This window comes from Haliaeetus leucocephalus, unplaced genomic scaffold (genome assembly GCF_000737465.1).
Source record: "Haliaeetus leucocephalus isolate CR32 unplaced genomic scaffold, Haliaeetus_leucocephalus-4.0 Scaffold1014, whole genome shotgun sequence".
NCBI classification, from domain to species: domain Eukaryota; kingdom Metazoa; phylum Chordata; class Aves; order Accipitriformes; family Accipitridae; genus Haliaeetus; species Haliaeetus leucocephalus.
The window spans coordinates 2424912-2443001 of record NW_010973450.1 but is presented as its reverse complement, the minus strand read 5'-3'; the positions used below and the strand labels follow the sequence as shown (position 1 = coordinate 2443001).

Sequence of the window (18090 nt, the reverse complement as noted above, 5' to 3'; positions counted from 1 at the left end):
GTTCAGATCCTTATGGAAAGGATGAGCTCACTGAAAGCCCTGAAGTTCAGAGAAGGTCACCCTTTTCTGGAGCTATGGAAAGCGACACAACCTTTTACTCCACAACTCAAGACAGACAGAGCATTCAGTACGTCAGATGGCAGCAGAGAGAAATCGGACTGCACAGCCTACTTGGATGATTTGGGAGACATTTCAGAAGTGTAATTCCAGCTCACTTACGTTTGAAAGAACCGAGACAGGGAACAATAACAAACTTCACAGACTGGTGCAAACTCACTACAAATCAAAATTCCCACCAGGGTTTGCAGTTTTATAGATGCTGAAAGAACCACCACCCTTCCTCTTCTTACAGCGAGATATCTTCTATGAATTCTTCAGACATCAAACGCTTTGTTACGAAATAACCATAAAGCTTAATTATCAAAATAGAGACCAGGACCATTCATCAATTTTTTCAAACTGTAGTCTTTCATTAGTCTATATATTATGCAAATCATATTCTTGAAAATTAAATCTTCTATTCATGTCTAGACTCCTGGAATATAAGGAAAAAAAAAATCAAGACCATTTTCTCTACTAAAGAACACCTGTATTTGTTGTGATCTCGCTAGTACAAAGCTTAAAAAAACTAGAACGAGGCTGGGTAAAAAAAGTCTGCGAATGGGAAATTCAGGTATGTAAACATACTAACGAGCACACAAAATTCTTGGGAAAAGATGCAGAATTTTTGGATTCATTTTAGTGGATGAAACTGCAGTTTTATTTATAGTGATCCTGTAGAAGGAAGAGCCTAAAAAGACACTCAGAAGACTTTTGGATTGCCTTAAGCACCTGATGCCCTCTCCAAAATCTGGATGCAACAGAAATCAAGGTTCTTGCCTGCCTACGAGAAGCTGGATTTAAGATCGTGTTAAACACTTCCAAGCAATAATTTGTGACTATAACAACAAGATGATAACTTTTTGTTGTTGTTGTTGAACAATGTCCAAAGGAATTCCATGGCATCAGCTATTTTTAGGAACTCCAGGAAAGAAGAAAAAAAAAAAAGAAATAATTCACTGTAGAACAAATTGTTGAAAATACGTATTCACTGAAGAAGAATAAAATGCCCTATGAACTTCTGTGTGAAGTTCTTCCTTAAGTTTCTGCATGATCTTCTGGCAGAAAAGTACTTCTGAGGGACTTCAGTTTCACTTGGGGGGTTAATGGAGCGACACAAAAGAAAGTAAAACAGTTAATGAAATCCACAGATGTGGTTTCTTCCGTTTATCTCCAATAATGAACCAAGAGAAGTGGGGGGAATATTCAGACCTCCTACCAAAGCCTCTACTAGTTGGCTCTAAGTGTTTGGGCAGACAGACAAAATAAGACATTAGGCTGATGAACATAATTCAGATTTGGTACTTTGGGTACCAATAAACAGCGTGTTCAGTCTCTCTTTCAGACCAGTGGGAGAAAACATCACCCAGGTCAGATACAGCTGGATAAAAGCAATAAACTGTTGTTACTCAGTCATTCAAGAGTAGTCATAAAAGTAGGAATCCAAGGAACTTGATCGTTATCTCTTTGCATCCTAATTGGTATGCGTGAAAGGATCACCATGTATGCCTGCATGTCAGTTAGAGAGGCTGCAGATGGGAGGAATCTAACTCGTTGCATTAGTTTTTTGCAATTCACAAATGCAAGACACTACTGTTTCACACATTTATTTATTTCCTATATTAACCAATGACAAATAACCTCTCTGTTTAGTACAAACCACATTTAACCAAAGCGTTAGTCACTACTGCCAGCCCAAATCTTGATCAGTGCCTATCGTGGTTTAACCCCAGCCAGCAACTAAGCACCACGCAGCCGCTCACTCACTTCCCCCCTCCCCACCCAGTGGGGTGGGGGAGAGAATCAGAAGGAAAAAGGTAAAACTCGTGGGTTGAGATAAGACCAGTTTAATAAAACAGAAAGGAAGAAACTAATAATGATAATAATAACAATAATAGAATGACAATAATAATAATAAAAGGATTGGAATATACAAACCAAGTGATGCACAATGCAATTGCTCACCACTCGCAGACCGATGCCCAGTTAGTTCCCAAGTGGCAATCTCTCCCAGCCCCACTCCCCCCAGTTTATATACTGGACATGACGTCACATGGTATGGAATACCCCTTTGGCCAGTTTGGGTCAGCTGTCCCGGCTGTCCCCCCTCCCAACTTCTCGTGCCCCTCCAGCCTTCTTGCTGGCTGGGCATCAGAAGCTGAAAACTCCTTGGCTTGGTACAAACACTACTTAGCTACAACTGAAACCATCAGTGTTTTATCAACATTCTTCTCATCCTAAAGCCAAAACACAACACTATACCAGCTACTAAGAAGAAAATTAACTCTGTCCCAGCCAAAACCAGGACAGTGCCAAACACTACACCTGTGTCTGTGGTTGCCCATCCCTGTACCAGTCAATTCTTAATGCTAACATGTGCAAATAAATAGATAATTACCTTAGTATTTGAAAAAAGCTATCATTGAGGGTGTATTGCGATAGCTATGCCTCACATCCACATTTTCAGAACAACTGTTTTATCTTTTCTCCACCCACCTTCCCCTTCATTTCTCTCTCAAGTTGTCAGTCTCATTCTCAAGTTTTCTGTATCACTTGCTCACATGAGGAATAGAGAGGCAAAACAGCAAAACCTTCTACTCCTGACCAAACCTCAGGCATAAAGTGAAGATACAAAACAGGAAGAGTATTGCAACGACAAAGGCATTAAGCAAGAAAAATCATAAATGGCAATTTCTTGGGGCTACAAACAATTAATGCTTGTAGTTGAAACCACAGCAGCAATGGGAATGACAGTTTCTCCTCAATTTATTTCTGAAAACATGAAAAAATTTCTGGCCTCTTCAGGACAACCTTGCAAAGTGAGTTTCATGAAGTCCAACCTAAAACTTCTCTTAATCCACTTCTTTTTTTTGTTTTGTTTGTAATGTTTTAACAGCTTGTCATCAGTATAAGAGCATGATACAAATTTAATCTTCAATAATTACTACATGCTGTTTTGTAGCCTGCATTATAACAACCCCCAAGGTCCTGATCCTGTGCTTGAAAGCCTTCTCAGAGCAAGGGAGCAGGAGGTTGTCAACCACAAACGCTTGCTGGCAGCAGCACAAGTGACCAAGTTACCTGCCGTGGGATGGGGCCAAGCTATTTAAAAGATGCAGCAATTAGATGCAGCTCTTTGCATCCTCTGCCCAGGTCCCTGGGCTCCCTCTGCGCTGGAGTCCGGGGAGGACGTCCCACCCGAACCCTGGGGTGCTCAGGCATCGCGCTTGCCCGCGCCCACATACACGTACCCAGGTCTTGCTTGTTTGGTGGTGTTTGCATCAGGAACAGATTCTTACCCATTCAAATTCTCCTTAGCTTGGGGTTCAAGAAATGCTGCACAAAACACTTTTAAAAACATTTTTAGCGCCTACATCCGTGTTGTCATATAGAGAAAAGGTAATTCAATAAGACATCTTTGCTCACAGAACTGAGATTTTTATATAAATGAAGTAAAATTCAATTATCCAAAGTGTCAATAGACACTACTCAAAACAACTGTTTGAAATTGATAGAAGTAAGGATTTTATATTAAATCAAACTGAGCATACCCACATAGTAAGTATATTAATCTCTTTTTCAATATTCAGCAACTTTTAAGCTTGTTATAAGTTCAATTTCTTACAATTTCTGGGGAAAGCATTATTTTAAAAGCTATTTTTAAATTCCCACGAAACAGGTAAAATATTTTACAGATTATTTCATCCTTTCTGCATGTAAACCAACACGTTACCCATCCTTCTAAAATTGTTTGCATAATTAGAAATTCAAACTAAGGCCATCAAGTTTTCAGTGGAAAGAACACAAAGAGCAAAATCAAAAGTAAGAAAACCATAATCAAAATGAGAAATCCATAAACATTTTATAAATTGGGCATTCAAAAATAGGCACCAATAAAAGGAAATTCCTCATACTTGTTGCCACCTGCCTCCCTTACTACTTTGCATAGCTAGAAAAGAGCAAAATAGAGGCCATCCTATTTAACTAAACAGTTTTTATTAAAGTAAAAGAAAAGCAAGAATCTATGAAGTAGCAAGTGATCCTATTAGTTCCACCAGACTAAAATCATACAGTCTACGTATGTGGTCCTTTCAGCCACATCTGTTATGAGCCATTTTGATACCAGAAAGTAGAGAATATTTGACTATCTATTTATGAGGCACCGAGTGCAAATTAGGGTTTTTCTCCCCATGGGTAGATTTGAAAAAATGCAATAGGTATTATAAGACACTTGCATTTTTACAACAGCTAAGGCCAAAAATACTTGCTAGATTCAGTAATTTTCTTTTTAAGGAATACATAATATGTAATAAAGATGCATGGTACAAAATTAAAGGGAGGAATTTGATAGTATAATCCAAAGATAATGAGTTAAATATCCAATACCCAGAATTGCTGCCAAACAGATCTGATAAATTTTAAATGCTTATGATTTGTATTCATCAATTTTTACCGCATATTGCTAATGTCATATTAGCGTGTCAGTTCTAAAGTTTCCTTTAAATAAACTCTGTCAAGAATTCTTTGCACAAAAATGCTCTATTCTTGAATGCTCTTTCAGCCATAGATTGAAATGCAGATTCCAAAAATAGATCAGTCACTTATTTCAACTCTAGACCTTTGAAAATCCAGATCAATTGCCTTTTGTCATCGTCTTTATAAGGAGAGTAAGAAATTTCTGCTTATCATCAGAGAAAAACATTCAGACTACTTTGGTAAAGGCAGCAATATTGATAGTTTGAAACGTCCACATGCTATTTCATATCACTACATTTACAGTTTGGAATATTCATCCTTTTTTAATCTTTATGAGAAAACACGGGCGCCGTACAACAATTTACGGCACAAATTAACCAGCTTTAGAGTTCTGAGGTATTCTGTCAAGCTTAAGGCTTCTAGCAAGGCAGGATTCGAAGCAGAGCGAACTTTTTCCTTAAAATTAGCGATAGGAGCGCGCAAACGTTTAACACAAAACCCCGGCTCAAATCTTCTGTGCTTCTCCGTCTTTCGGTAATGAAGTCTGGGAAAGAAATCACAGACACCCAAGTGGTTTGGCAACTGTAAGTGACAGAAGCTCAGCTAAATCCTCTGTTTACACTGGGGATTAGCCGGGTAGATTGTGCGCCACAAACTGAGCTGTCGATGGTCAAGGGAACCTGCTCCCTGTCAGCCCGTGGGGCAGCGGCACAAAGCCCGGTCCTGGTAGGAAGTGACCCATAAACGTATCCCTACGAAGGATTTACACAAAGCCAGTCTGCCTCATAGAAACTCCATATGACCATTAACTGGCCTGCAAGGCCTGCCAGGAGGCCTAATTACAGGTCTACAGAGCCCAATAACAAAAGCTGAAGAGCTTTAGCCCAGGGATGATCTGCTTTATACTGACTTGAGAGAGTCCATATAGAGTGACAAAAAGAAAGAGGTTTAGCTTTAAAATTCTCCCAAGAGACAAAGCATTGTAGCTAAGTCTGGAAGGCCCACATGCAACATACTTCAGATAGGCTTAAACATACCACCCTCTCAAAATTAACATTCAACTATTGCCTGCTTAACATCTGCTCAAACATGGCAAGTTGCTGTGATATTGTTAGAGGATGCTAAAAAGGCTTTCTTGTATCTCAATATTAAGAAGGAAATAAAGTCGTGCAAATATAAATTTATAGCTGAGACCAACAACTTCTACTGAATGACAGTTTTTATAAATCAGACATAGTTGCCTTAAAAATTGAAGTGGATGCTTCAGTATCTTCAAGTATTGCCCTGCTTAATGAGAACAAAGATGCTGATATTAATCTACACAACAAAGAAAAAAATTATTTCACAAAGTGCATAGCAAAGTTGGCATGAATGAAGGACTTGGAGTCAAAACTTCTTGACAGTGCTATACCACCTGAATATAAACATGGCCATCTTCCCCTCCTCCCCTCACAAATACAGGTGAATATTTTTTATTTTACCAGTTCTCCCACAATGAGAGACCAGAAGTCACAATTCCCATCCCCAAAATGCACCAGAAAAAAAAAAAAAAAATCCAATTAAAGAGAGTCTGGTTTACTATTTGCTATCTTTTGTCTTTCAGAGAAATTGGCTGTTATTCCCTAAATTAATATCTAAGTAAAAGCAGATTTTCCCAAGATGCTAAATATCTACAATTCCTGCTGAGGCTGATCAGTTGGCCATTGGACCTACCTTCCCTAAAATCAAGCATGTCTGGTGATGAAGCAAGCAGCAAAGAGCGAGGGGAACACAATGATGTGTAATTAACTTTTTAAAACTATGGTCATTGTACTAGAACAGGACTTGGAAAAGTTGACATACTGAAAGCACTTTCAAACCTATACTCTGTAAATCCATAACATAACTAGTGCATTTCAATATACCACTTTCTCTTGCTTTAAAAAGCCACAGGGATAAAGCCACATAATTTCCATGTCAATAGGTTGACATGAAGCAAAAAAAAAAAAAAAAAAAAAACAGGGAGAGACACACACACACCAACACCTTCAGATTGAGAAGACAACTCTAACATGTAAATATTTCACTGAAACATCAGAAGAGTAAAGCAAAACAAGGACTGTCTAAACCTTTTTGTACCTTAATTCTTTTGGAAATCACACCCCTTATAAAGTGCCTCTTGTCTGTAGCGAATGTGGTACTTGGCATGAAAGCAGGGTTAGCTGTTTTACTAGCCTAAAGCACATGAACAGAGTGCAGCCAGCTTTTGGACTGACATTTCCTATGCTTGGAGAAAGGTTGGGAATTCCTGCTTTTAAATTTGAACAAAATATCCTCAGACATTCTGCTCTCTGATAAAGCAACAGCCCAAATGCCTTCTCTTAAAAAATATGTGTGTATATTGCATACAAATATGTATTTGTTCCTGTGCCCAATCTGAAGAAAGCACCTGAACTTAAGCCCTGATATCAAATAGTTTTCCCTCAATTCTATATATGTTCCAGGTACTGAGAGAAGTTTCAAATGAAACGGTTATCAACGATAAAGAATTTCTCCCGAACATGACTTTTCATATTCACACACAGGCTGGAGGAGAGCGCAGGCAGCGTAGACGGGGCAGTATTCCCAGCAGAGTGCCAGTTAACCTGCCACCGTTCCTGCGCTATGTTTAATTAGTCAATATAAGTCATTAAAGCTACATTCTATTACCATTTCCAGCACAGACAAATGTGATAAAAATTAACTTCTCCACTTCAGCCGGGACTTGTTGCAAAGTTGTATCATTACTTACAGGCAATTTCTTTTCTCAAATTGAATGTCCAATAGCACACACACTCAATTTTTCCACACATACACAACAAACTTACATCCCAGTCTCGCTTCCCTTTTTCAACAGAATGCTTTAATCTACAGTAGCAGCACTGACAAAAGATATACATCGGAATTTAGACCATTTGATAGGGCTAAACAAAAGGGAAATATAGAGAGTAAAATAAAGAAAATAAATTAAAAATATCATGAGGCTATGGCGAATAGCAGATTATAAACTCAAGTAGGAGATAAATGTACTGCTGGGAAAGGCCGTAAGCAAACTTCAAAACCCACTGTCAGCTTCAATTTAAAGTCAGACTGCTCTTACAAAAACCACTGGTATTTTATAGACAAACTAGCTTCGGTTTATGCACATAAATGTTTGTCCCCTTACACAGTTAGGTACCATTTGCTATATTTGCATTATGTTTATCCAAAGGCATTTCCAGTATATTAAGAACCAAAAAATTTCCTAAGTAAGAAAAGTAAATTTTCTCTAGGTTAAGTCTTTCAAGGTATAGTAAGATATGGTAAGCTTCCGAATGAAATGAGCAAATATATTTGAATACAAACAATATAAGAAAATGTTAGATTATCATGGGAGATGGGATATTAATGGCATGGAAATGTCAGGGAAAGGGGAATGGAATGCCAACACAAGAGCATGTCAATAGAGATGAACGACAAAGGGACCTTCCCACACACCTCACCAACACTTGTTGGCAATTTTGAGCCATTGCAGAAGGTAAGACTGTTTTGTTTGTCCAAACCATAGAGGAGTACAGTGTCATTAACAACCATTAAAATGTAGATAATACGTTCTGAATAAAGCACAGCTCTTCCCCCCCCACTTAGTGGGACTGGAGCAATTCCTATAATGTGTACAGCCAGATACTCTACAAGTTAATTCACAAGTTTGAGGTGGATACTGTATCGAGCGCTACATAGGCAAACAGCTTTGTTCATCACTACGAAAGTACAGATTTAAATTTACATTATATTCCATTATATCATACAGCATCATGCTACAACAGCAACAACAATTAACCTGTTGATTGTGAACTCCTTGAAAAGCTGCTCAGTAACAGTCTAACATAGATGTCTTTTCATTTTTTTAAACTTAAAGGTGAAAAAAGTGCTGATTTTGCGATAAGTAAACACACAAGAAGATATCAAAACACCATTATTAACATTTCCAACACTCCTCTCACACCAATTTAATAAAAATTCAATTTAATTGACTGAATACAGGACTGGGGGAAGAAAGTGGGGGGATGATCTCATAAATGCCTGAGACTACTAAGACTTAAATAAAGCCAGGAAAGAACTTCTTTCTGTATTTTGGATGTAAGAGAAACAGATTAACTCTCTGGAGTTATTTATGAACAGCTTGCAGCTTCAATCTAAGTTTCAGACTTCAATTGTGAATATCTGAATTTAACAATGTCATAGACCTCTTATATGTTTTTGGAAATTTTTGGGACCCAGGTCATGATGATATACAACCCATAGATATCTTTTATACATTTCCCAGGTGTTAAATTAAAAAATGAGGTGTGATAGATGTGAGTAGTATACACAAATTGTGCTTTTTTAGGTCAGTGCTGTCACATCTATTTTATAATTATATGCTTCAAAGATTTATTAAAAGTTATGGAGAACAATGAATGCATTTGAAGCTATACAATACAAAAGGCTAGGTGCATTTTTGAAAAAAAAAATCAGCAATGTGAAAAGATGGGTATTCCTTAAAACAGAAGGTTTCCGTAAGGGGAAAAAGTAAAAAATGGTGTTTCTTGGAAATTGCTGTTTTTAAGTTAAAAATACATATATGAGAGATGAAAGCTGAACTAAAGACAAATATGTATTTATCACAACGTGTATGAGGCATAGAAAGCTATCCTTTTTGCGTGACAAACTGACAGAGTTTTAATGGGAAAATTAAAATAAGATACAGAAATTAATTAGGATTACAAACCTCAACACAGACTACCACTTCAGAGCATTAAATCATTATTTTAATAATCTGAAGACAAATGCAAGTACCTAAGGAACATCCACTAATGTTCTATAAAAGGATCATTATTAATTTATAAATTTATTATTATTACCACAACCCTACTGCAGTGGAAGGTTCTCGAGTAATGTTTTCACAATCTTAGTGCAAGTGCATCAAAACGCACGCAGCTCTTGTAAATAACTGTTCGGAGAGCGGGTGAAGAGAGGACGCAAACCCCTCCATCGAACCCAGCAAGGAGCAAAACGGACCTTGGTCTGAGTTACACCACAGGTCGAATCCACAGCAACTTCCACAGGGGAAAACCTGGGAAGCGCGTGTCAAAGCTGCGTACTGAACACTATTAGATTAGCAAAAATAAACCAGAGAAGTGGAACTCCTGCCCATTTGGGAACAGCCATGTCTCTGAGCTTTAACATGGCCTTCAATACAACACTGGCAAAAAAGGCAGGATGAAAGGAATGATCTTCTCAGCTGTGGTATAATAGGACAACAATTTCTTTAAAGTTTTAGACCTTCCATCAAACTACAGGATTTCTCCAATTTTTATTTAAATTATAGTTAATTAATCCAAAATTAAAAATAGTTACCCAGATATGCCTCTTGCCTTCCTTCTTACTAGTGCCAGACTAAATCGGAATGTTTCTCTCTGTAGAGAACTAATATGTAGCTCAGCCTCTTGATTTGAGCCTTTTGGAAAGCTTGCTACATATTTCAGCTACAACTTCAAATAAATAAATATAGATATATACATGCACTAATTCAGTTCAGTGCTAAAAAATAAAGAAACAAAAGCAAATTTTTGAGAGTAAAGTCTCAGCAGCAGCAGCAATAAGTCTGAATGCTGGTTCTCAACAGCAAAAAAAAATTACTTTTTTTATCTCCTTACAGGGATTTACTAAGTGCCAATGATGCTGCACACCAGTTTCATCTTAACCAGAAATTGAAGTGAGCTATGGAGAAAGAGACTTAGCATTTGCCAAACAGAAAAGGATAAAATTACTATCTAATATTACAGAAGTTAAATATAAGAAGAATATAATTTTACTTATAATAGCAACACTTACCAGCTGCCTCAAGAACCAGCTGTAATCTTGCTTTGGCCTGTTCAGCAGGAGTCTGAAAAGAGAGGATTTATAAATCTTCATAACTGTTTGCACATTCGACACGCAAGATCCCCCATTACCGACCACGGCACTGCCACCACCAACGGGGAGCTCTCTCCTCCGCCAGAGACTCAGTCCTCCACGCCATCCAAAGAAACTTCCAGACTGAAACTACTACTCTCATATTTCAGTTAGAAACTACCAGGTAAATTTTCAGAAAATACCGTCCCATTTAGGTAGCGCTGTGGCACCCTGACCAGCCTGAGCACCCACCGCCACGGCCAGGCTGAAGCCCACCTCCAGCTCCTGCCCGAGTCCTCCAACAGCAAATCCGTCCCAGCTCCTTGGTGACCCCATTACACAAAAATATGTGGCTACATAAGCATGCTCCAAATCTGGTTTTAATATGATTAATATGGTGAGCTTTTCACACTTCTTCTGTTATCTGTTTTGATTTTTTCCTCTCCTTAAGGTATTTCTTCACATCTGTTGGGTTGAGGAACATATTGTTGGCTGTGTACCCACTATGCTAATTATTCCAAGTGATGTTTTACTGTGTCCAATGTGCTTGCCATCCCTCTAATTTTGAAGCCACTCAAATGTTTTCACAGTTAAATTTATACACAAACCACATTTGTCACGGAGTTCAGAAGTTGATTATTTCTGTAAGCATCTGAAAAGTTTGGGAGGTTTCTGCTCTGCACTAAAAACAAAACATGATGGAAATTTTTGGTGTCATTGTTCAGCTTTGAAAACTCTTCTAGGCAGATATTGCTACTAAAACATTTCTTCTGATAACCAGTCTAAGTGTACTCCCTTCCAGTTTCACCCCATTAGCCATACAAATGTTAAGCAAGGTAATCGGGCAAAGCTCTTCGCTATGAATGTCCCAACCGATGATGCTCTGTGGGGCAAGAGAATTTGCTTTTCTCAAAATCTCTCTCAACCAGAGACATCTCAGATTGCATTGTGCTTGAACACAGACTTTTACAGCAGGACTGATATCGTGTTACTGTAAAATATAATCTGTATAAAATGGCCTCCTTCTACGATTCATAAAAACCCCACTTTCTGATTTTTATGGGTTTATTTCTTTTTATTTATTTATTAACACTTTGTTTTACGTTATGTCTGTACCTATTAAGAGAGGCTAACTGATGACAAAGAACAATTCAATTTCTACTACAAGAATTTACAGACTGCTCCATTCATTAGCATGCAATATGAAAGACGTTACGTTAATCCGCAGACTGAAAAAGGAAATTTAAATGAAGATCCAGATTTTAGTTGTACAAAGGTCTAATATTTTTAGTTTAGAATTTTGCTAGCTGTTTGCACAAACCCAAAATTATTGGGCAAAATTTATTGTTATAACTACTATACCAATGCTACCATTAGAGTTGACCACTAATCTTGGTGGCAGCAAGAAAAATCTTGAAATTTATTGTAAAAATATCTTCAAATTTCTTCCTCTTGCAAAGAACTAATTATTACAATATGTTTTGGCATATTAAATACATCACTAGAAGAAAGAAAGGAGAGGAAGAAAAAGATCTGCTTTCCATCCAGAACAAACTTGCCCAACTTACTAAGTTTCAGAAAAGCCGTACTTGGGTTTGCGGTTTTTCCATTCCTATGACAACTTTAGATTTAAAAAAAAAAAATCACCAGGGTTACTTCAGTATGGCAAAATACTGCAGTGCAATTTAGCAGAGAAGGAAAAGTGTTTGGTCTAAAATACTACCTGCGCTCATGTCTTCACATGAACAGTGCAAGTCTTTGTGCAACCCCACCCGTCGGTTGGGTTCTGGCATCCAGTAACGCTTACATTACATTAAATCAGTTTCCTATATTCGTCTTGTCCATTCTGTAACAAAGTGTTTGATTGACTTTAATGATCCACCACCCTCAGCATGAAGGGCACAGCACTGCCTGGGCCAAAGTGCATCCCCACAGCCTCAGCGGTTTGCTCGAGCATCCCCCCAGGCTGCGACTCGCTCCTATGGGCTGCCCAACACGGGCAGCAGCACGAGCCGACGCATTTCCAAAGCGGCTTTTTTCTGTAAGACTGGAGTGTGTCTCAAATGCTGTGGGACTGGTTGTGTTAAGAGATGCAGTTTTTCTATTCTTAAAGCAGTTATCCAGTTAGATACTTAACAAAAAATACACAGATCTCTCAAATGAAAGGATCTCTTCTTTTTGACAGCGAAACAGTCTGTTTAGTGCTATAGGCCGGAGAAAGAGATGTTTCACTGACAGTTATTACCGTATTCAGAGCCCACAGTGGCAACATCTAACACCACCACACCAACAATAATTCCCTGAAAGAGCAAATATTAAACCAGGCTCCAGACGGAGGAGAAGGGAAAGCAGCGAGCAGCGGTACAGGTGATGCCTTCCAGCACTAAACATGAAGCTCCACCAATGCTGACACAACCGCTCCCCCCTGCTCTGAAATGCTCCACACAGCTCAAAATGCTCTTTTCCCACTCCTCTCATGCAGGTATGAATGCGTCTTGTCGGTCTAAGGTAGGCTACACTAAAATTCTTCTTTTACTTAGCAATATCCCATTGGAAACTGCACGCGCCATTGCTTTGCAGGCATCTTCCCCTTTGCCCTGACCGCAGCCCTAGCGCTAACTGATACTCAATTGCTTCGTGGACGTTGGTATACCCACAGGAGAATTTCGTATAGATGCCTTTCTATTATCAATCGATATGCCCTGAACAACGAATGGATAAAGGGTTCTTAAATAAAGGTTACTAGCTGGGCTCCAGAAAACATTTGTCCAACTGGTGGATGAGGCCAATGCTCTGAGAAAATGGACAAAGATGAATTCTTCTGAAAATCACAATTAGACCCCCAAACAAGCCGTTAGCAATGTGTGAGAAAGACTGACTACTGGAGGTTAGTATTGATTTAGAAAACCATTAAGTGACAAACTTCAGAAAGACCCTCAGGAAACTTAAAAATGGTGAAATGATTGGAGTAGGAAACATTATCAGAGTGATGTCGAGCACAAGTTGCAAAATGAACCCTCATACTTTACTTACGGTCACACAACACAGAAGGAAAAGAATTCAAAACAGCGTAAAAAAAAAAAAAAGTACCAAGGATTTATAGAAACAGCTGATGAAGGTGACCACTACCTGTAAAAGCAGGAAAGGAATTCCCTAACAGGTACATCGTAAAATGACACGAGGTGTGTCAAGCATCCCTAACAGCAAATTTTACATACAGCAAAAAGTGTGTCGTAACACACTGGAATTATGCTTTAGAAAACCATGGTACTCTATAGGATACCATAAAACAGAAATATCCATGTGATTAGTAATTGTTATTAATATGTCAAGCAAAAATTTGATTATATGTATTCAATTTTTAAAGCAAGCTTTTTTAGGAAGATGTGGCACATCCTTCTTAACTTGTATTTCTTCACAGTATGTCTGCTGTATTACATTGCCACTGCTTTCATAAATAGTATATATTTAATAAAACTGCACTAAAACCAGTGTCTCATAACTTTAAATTTGGTGCTTATTATGTAAAAAACCACACACAAGTTGCTTGCCACTAGCAGCTACAGGAAGCAAGTCATGTGCTTGATGGGCAGCTTCAGACATGCCATCAGTGTCATATTTTGCTTTCAAAATAGTCAACTGCAAGAGAGATTCAGCTTTTAAATTTTACCAAACTAATTAACAGGTTGAAACAAACACTTCAATTCAGCTACTAGATTTTATTTTTCAAAATCCTCCTGCTACTTGTGAGGCATGATAAACATTTTTGACTGAAAAATAATATTAAAGTGAAAATACACTTGAGAACACTGAGGAAAAAATTTGAGGAACATTGAGTTTAAAAAGAGTCCAAACTTCTGTTTGACCTAATGACTGTGAATATTGTTAAGTAGTGCATGTGGCTCTTGTCAGCATTGGAAAACATTACATTATCACAAGATTCAAGCAGTTAATGATGCTGCAGTATTTTGAGTTGCAATGCTCTCTTACCTAATTTTTATGAATAAGGAATTTTCATCTTGAATATGTCACTGGTGTTTATTGTCCGTGCTAAAACTGGACACGTTCAATTCCTCCTATTTGTCACTAATGACATTGGTTGGGTATAATTTAACTACAAGACTTCTCTCTCTTAGAACATCTCTATAAAAGCCTAACAAACCTTAGTGCGATAGTGATCAGTTTTTGTAGGTTTTTTTACACAAATGTTTTATCTTCTCATTTGATAAAGACAAAAATAGCAGTCCTTAAGCCCTCTACATCTCTACCAACAGAGATGAGTGACAGCCCCTAAGTGCCATGCTTCCCAGAGCAAACATGATCGACATTCCTTAGCTGTCTTAGATACACGTGCTGCCTGAAATTATAATTTAATGTTCTACTTGCAAAGAGGATGTAGGATATCAAATTTGTTTAACAAAAATAGTCAAGTTCAAAATTTAAAAGTTTTTCCACTTACTAATAAAACCAGAATTTCCTACAGGCAGTATATTACATTAGAAAACTATGAAGCTATAGATCTCCCAACTTTGCAAGCTAGTTTGCTCATAGCAGTTGAAATGTCTTAATGTTATGTCTCTCCCTGCCCCTGAAGAAAAGGTTTGTGTCCAGGCTTCTTCCTGAAGAAAACTCACGGCCTCATGGCCAAACACCATTGTAACAGTGGCAATAGAGTATGCTCCTGCTCATATTTTAGGGATGATATTAGCACAACCACACATTGCAATTGAAAATAGAATATGAATTGTAGTTGTGCCAAATACAGATTTCCTCAGCAAGATGTTATTTCCTCAGGTTCAAATTGCTCTTGATGCAAATGTATACAGTAAAATTCCAGTTTAAAAAACAAAATCAAAACAATACCCATAGGACTCAGCAAATAAACACTAATTAAGTAACCTTATATATGATTTTGAAAGCTCAAATCCATCTTGCCCTTTTAACTCCAGCCTATCATCAGTTTCCTGGGGACATTTATCTAACCCTTCCCAATGCCTGATGAGCTCAAAAGAAGGTTAAGAAAAAAGTGTAACAAGAAAAAGAAAGAACAAAACATGAGTTTTCTAGTTGTCTGAAGAAACGGCTATCCAAAACTACTGGGAATACTTCCAAAGCGGGTCAGAAACCTAAAGCAAATCTCGTTTGCAGTGAATTCCAGAAAAAGAAAAGTTGGTGAGGCTGAGAGGATAAGAGAAATTCCCCAGCGTTACTGCAACCATGACTCTTCTAGAGGCTTTATCAAGTGATTCTGCTTGTACATTCTTCTCAGGCTTGCTTTTCACTCAAAACCAGAGGAACTGAACAGGGGGGAAAAAAAATAATAATATTGAAGCTAATCAACTCTTCCCACAATTCAGGAAACGCCTGGAAGTGCAGTCTTCTTGCATTTAAACCTGCACATCCTTAATAGTCTGAGACTCTAGATGGCAGCTGGTAGGCAGCTGCGCGCACGGATGGTGGAAAGGGCAGGAGGTGAGGTGAGGTGGTGGTTAGTTGGGATGAAGAGGAGAACTGTGTTGCAGGGATAATGGCAGCGGCCCTCCTGTTAAGCGGATGGAGGGCACACGGATAAAGGAGAGGCTCCGCAGAGCAAAAGGAAAAGCGATCACATTAATGTATTGTCTAAATGATGTCTTCAGTGAAAAAACCACCACATCTCATGAGTCTATTCAACCTCCTCAAATACACTGACACAGTAGCTTGGAAAGACAAGCTGGTGTTGTCATTGACGTGCCAAAAGCTTTGAATTAAAAAGTCCCGCATAAGAAAAGAAAAGAAGTAATCAAGGCACAAAACAAGCCCAGACCACTTCTCACAGGTGTTAGGAACCGCTACCTGTTCCACATTAAAATGGAGACTGGTTTTACAGCTGCACTAGGGATCTGGGAAAGACATTGAATGATGGCATTCCATCAAATTTACAGGTAAATACAGGTTTTAGGGGTACAGCAGACTGACAGATTTAACCAGATCAAGTGATAATAGGAGCACAGAACAGGAGAAATTGTAATGCTGATAAATACAGAGTAATGCACATTGGGGAGAACTTCTCATCTACCTTACTGCCTTCTCAAAGAACAGCATCAATTCAGGAAAAAACAGTTTAGCATCGTTGTGGACAGCTAAAAGGAGACCTCAATGTATATCAGTAATGAGAAAAGACAAGGAAGAAATGACAAAAATTAAACAAAGGGGATAGATATGTAATTTCATTTTAATATATTCTGTAAGTCAGTGGCCTGCCGTCACCTGAAGTATTATACATCCCAATTCTAGTAAATCTATCTCAACAGAAAAAGAGCAACAAAGAACCCTAACCCCAGCTATCTTTTAAATGGAGTTTGATCAAATTATGGAAAAGATTATGTGACATGTTTGTTTAGCATAGGGATGGTTGGATTCCTTTTCAGTCATTTATTCCTCATTAGGAGATTAAAAAACATGAAAATTACCAAAGAAACTGAAAATAAAGAACTTATTTGTATTAGAGAATACCTCACAGGACCATACAATATTAAAAAACAAAAAAAAGGGAGATTGAGAACTTGTAATCATCACCTTTTTCTTACATGAGCCAGAGCAAACAATGAATTTGAGCGTGGCAAATTCAAAATTGACAGAGGAACATTTTTTCACATTAAACACAAAAAAATTCCCAGAGAAGAATTCATAATATGACTTAATAACAGAGAATCATAATAAGCATATCTGGCACTATTTGAATTAAACTTCTACATTTTCAGACATAAATCAGCTTAAATGATTGGATGTTAAAACGATATTTACGTCTAAGTCAGTGTTTCTTTGCTGATACGATCAATCAGTAATACACTCAGATATAGGCTATGGTAGGACCAGTGTCCTGACCTAATACAGATCTACCTGTTCTAAAAAGAATGAACGTTTGAGAAACTGTGGTAATGTATAAATTGGGAAAAAGTACCCAGTAAGAGATGGCACTGATTCTGTTCACTTTACAAGCAAGTAAGATTTTTCCCAGATTGCTTCCTGCCCAGAACTATCTTTCTATTATATACCACGAAGAAATGAGAATTTGTCTTTACTACTATCCAGCTGACATATTAGCTGTATGAAAGTGTTCAGCAGCTAAAAATGAAACACACGAAAATTACATTATATTGACACAGCAGTTTTACACTACTACTACTATGGAGGATGAAATTGGGGAAAGAAAAGGGAAAAAAAAAATAAATCTGAGGAATCGTCAGGCTGTTTACAGTCTCCAAGAAGCACAGCAGACAACTATAGATACTAACAAGCAGGAATATTTTTTTATTGCAAAATCCCCAGCATTTTCTTACATTCGATAAATAGCCTGAACAGGAACAGAAAACATTTTAACCCCAAGAAACAGTTCATACCGCATTTGCCAAGAACTTTAGGCTTTTTATGGACCTCCCATCAACACATGCTAGCTATGGTTTAAGGCAAATTACTACAATGTTCCAGTACAGCGTTGAAATAGAATGGAGCGTAACAAAAATGTTGATCTTAAATGTTGTCAGACCTACACAATTATCAAAGCACGATATACATGAATTATAGTGGAGAAAAATCATG

General features: G+C 37.9%; 1 protein-coding gene across 1 annotated transcript in view; it reads right to left on the bottom strand.

The window, feature by feature from the left end:
* Positions 1-18090, bottom strand: part of RSRC1 (arginine/serine-rich coiled-coil 1) — a 171298-nt gene that overhangs the window by 68415 nt on the left and 84793 nt on the right. The window contains exon 5 of the mRNA XM_010584955.1: positions 10450-10501. Within this exon, the coding sequence (XP_010583257.1) occupies positions 10450-10501 (52 nt within the window). The remainder of the gene's footprint in view (positions 1-10449; positions 10502-18090) is intronic.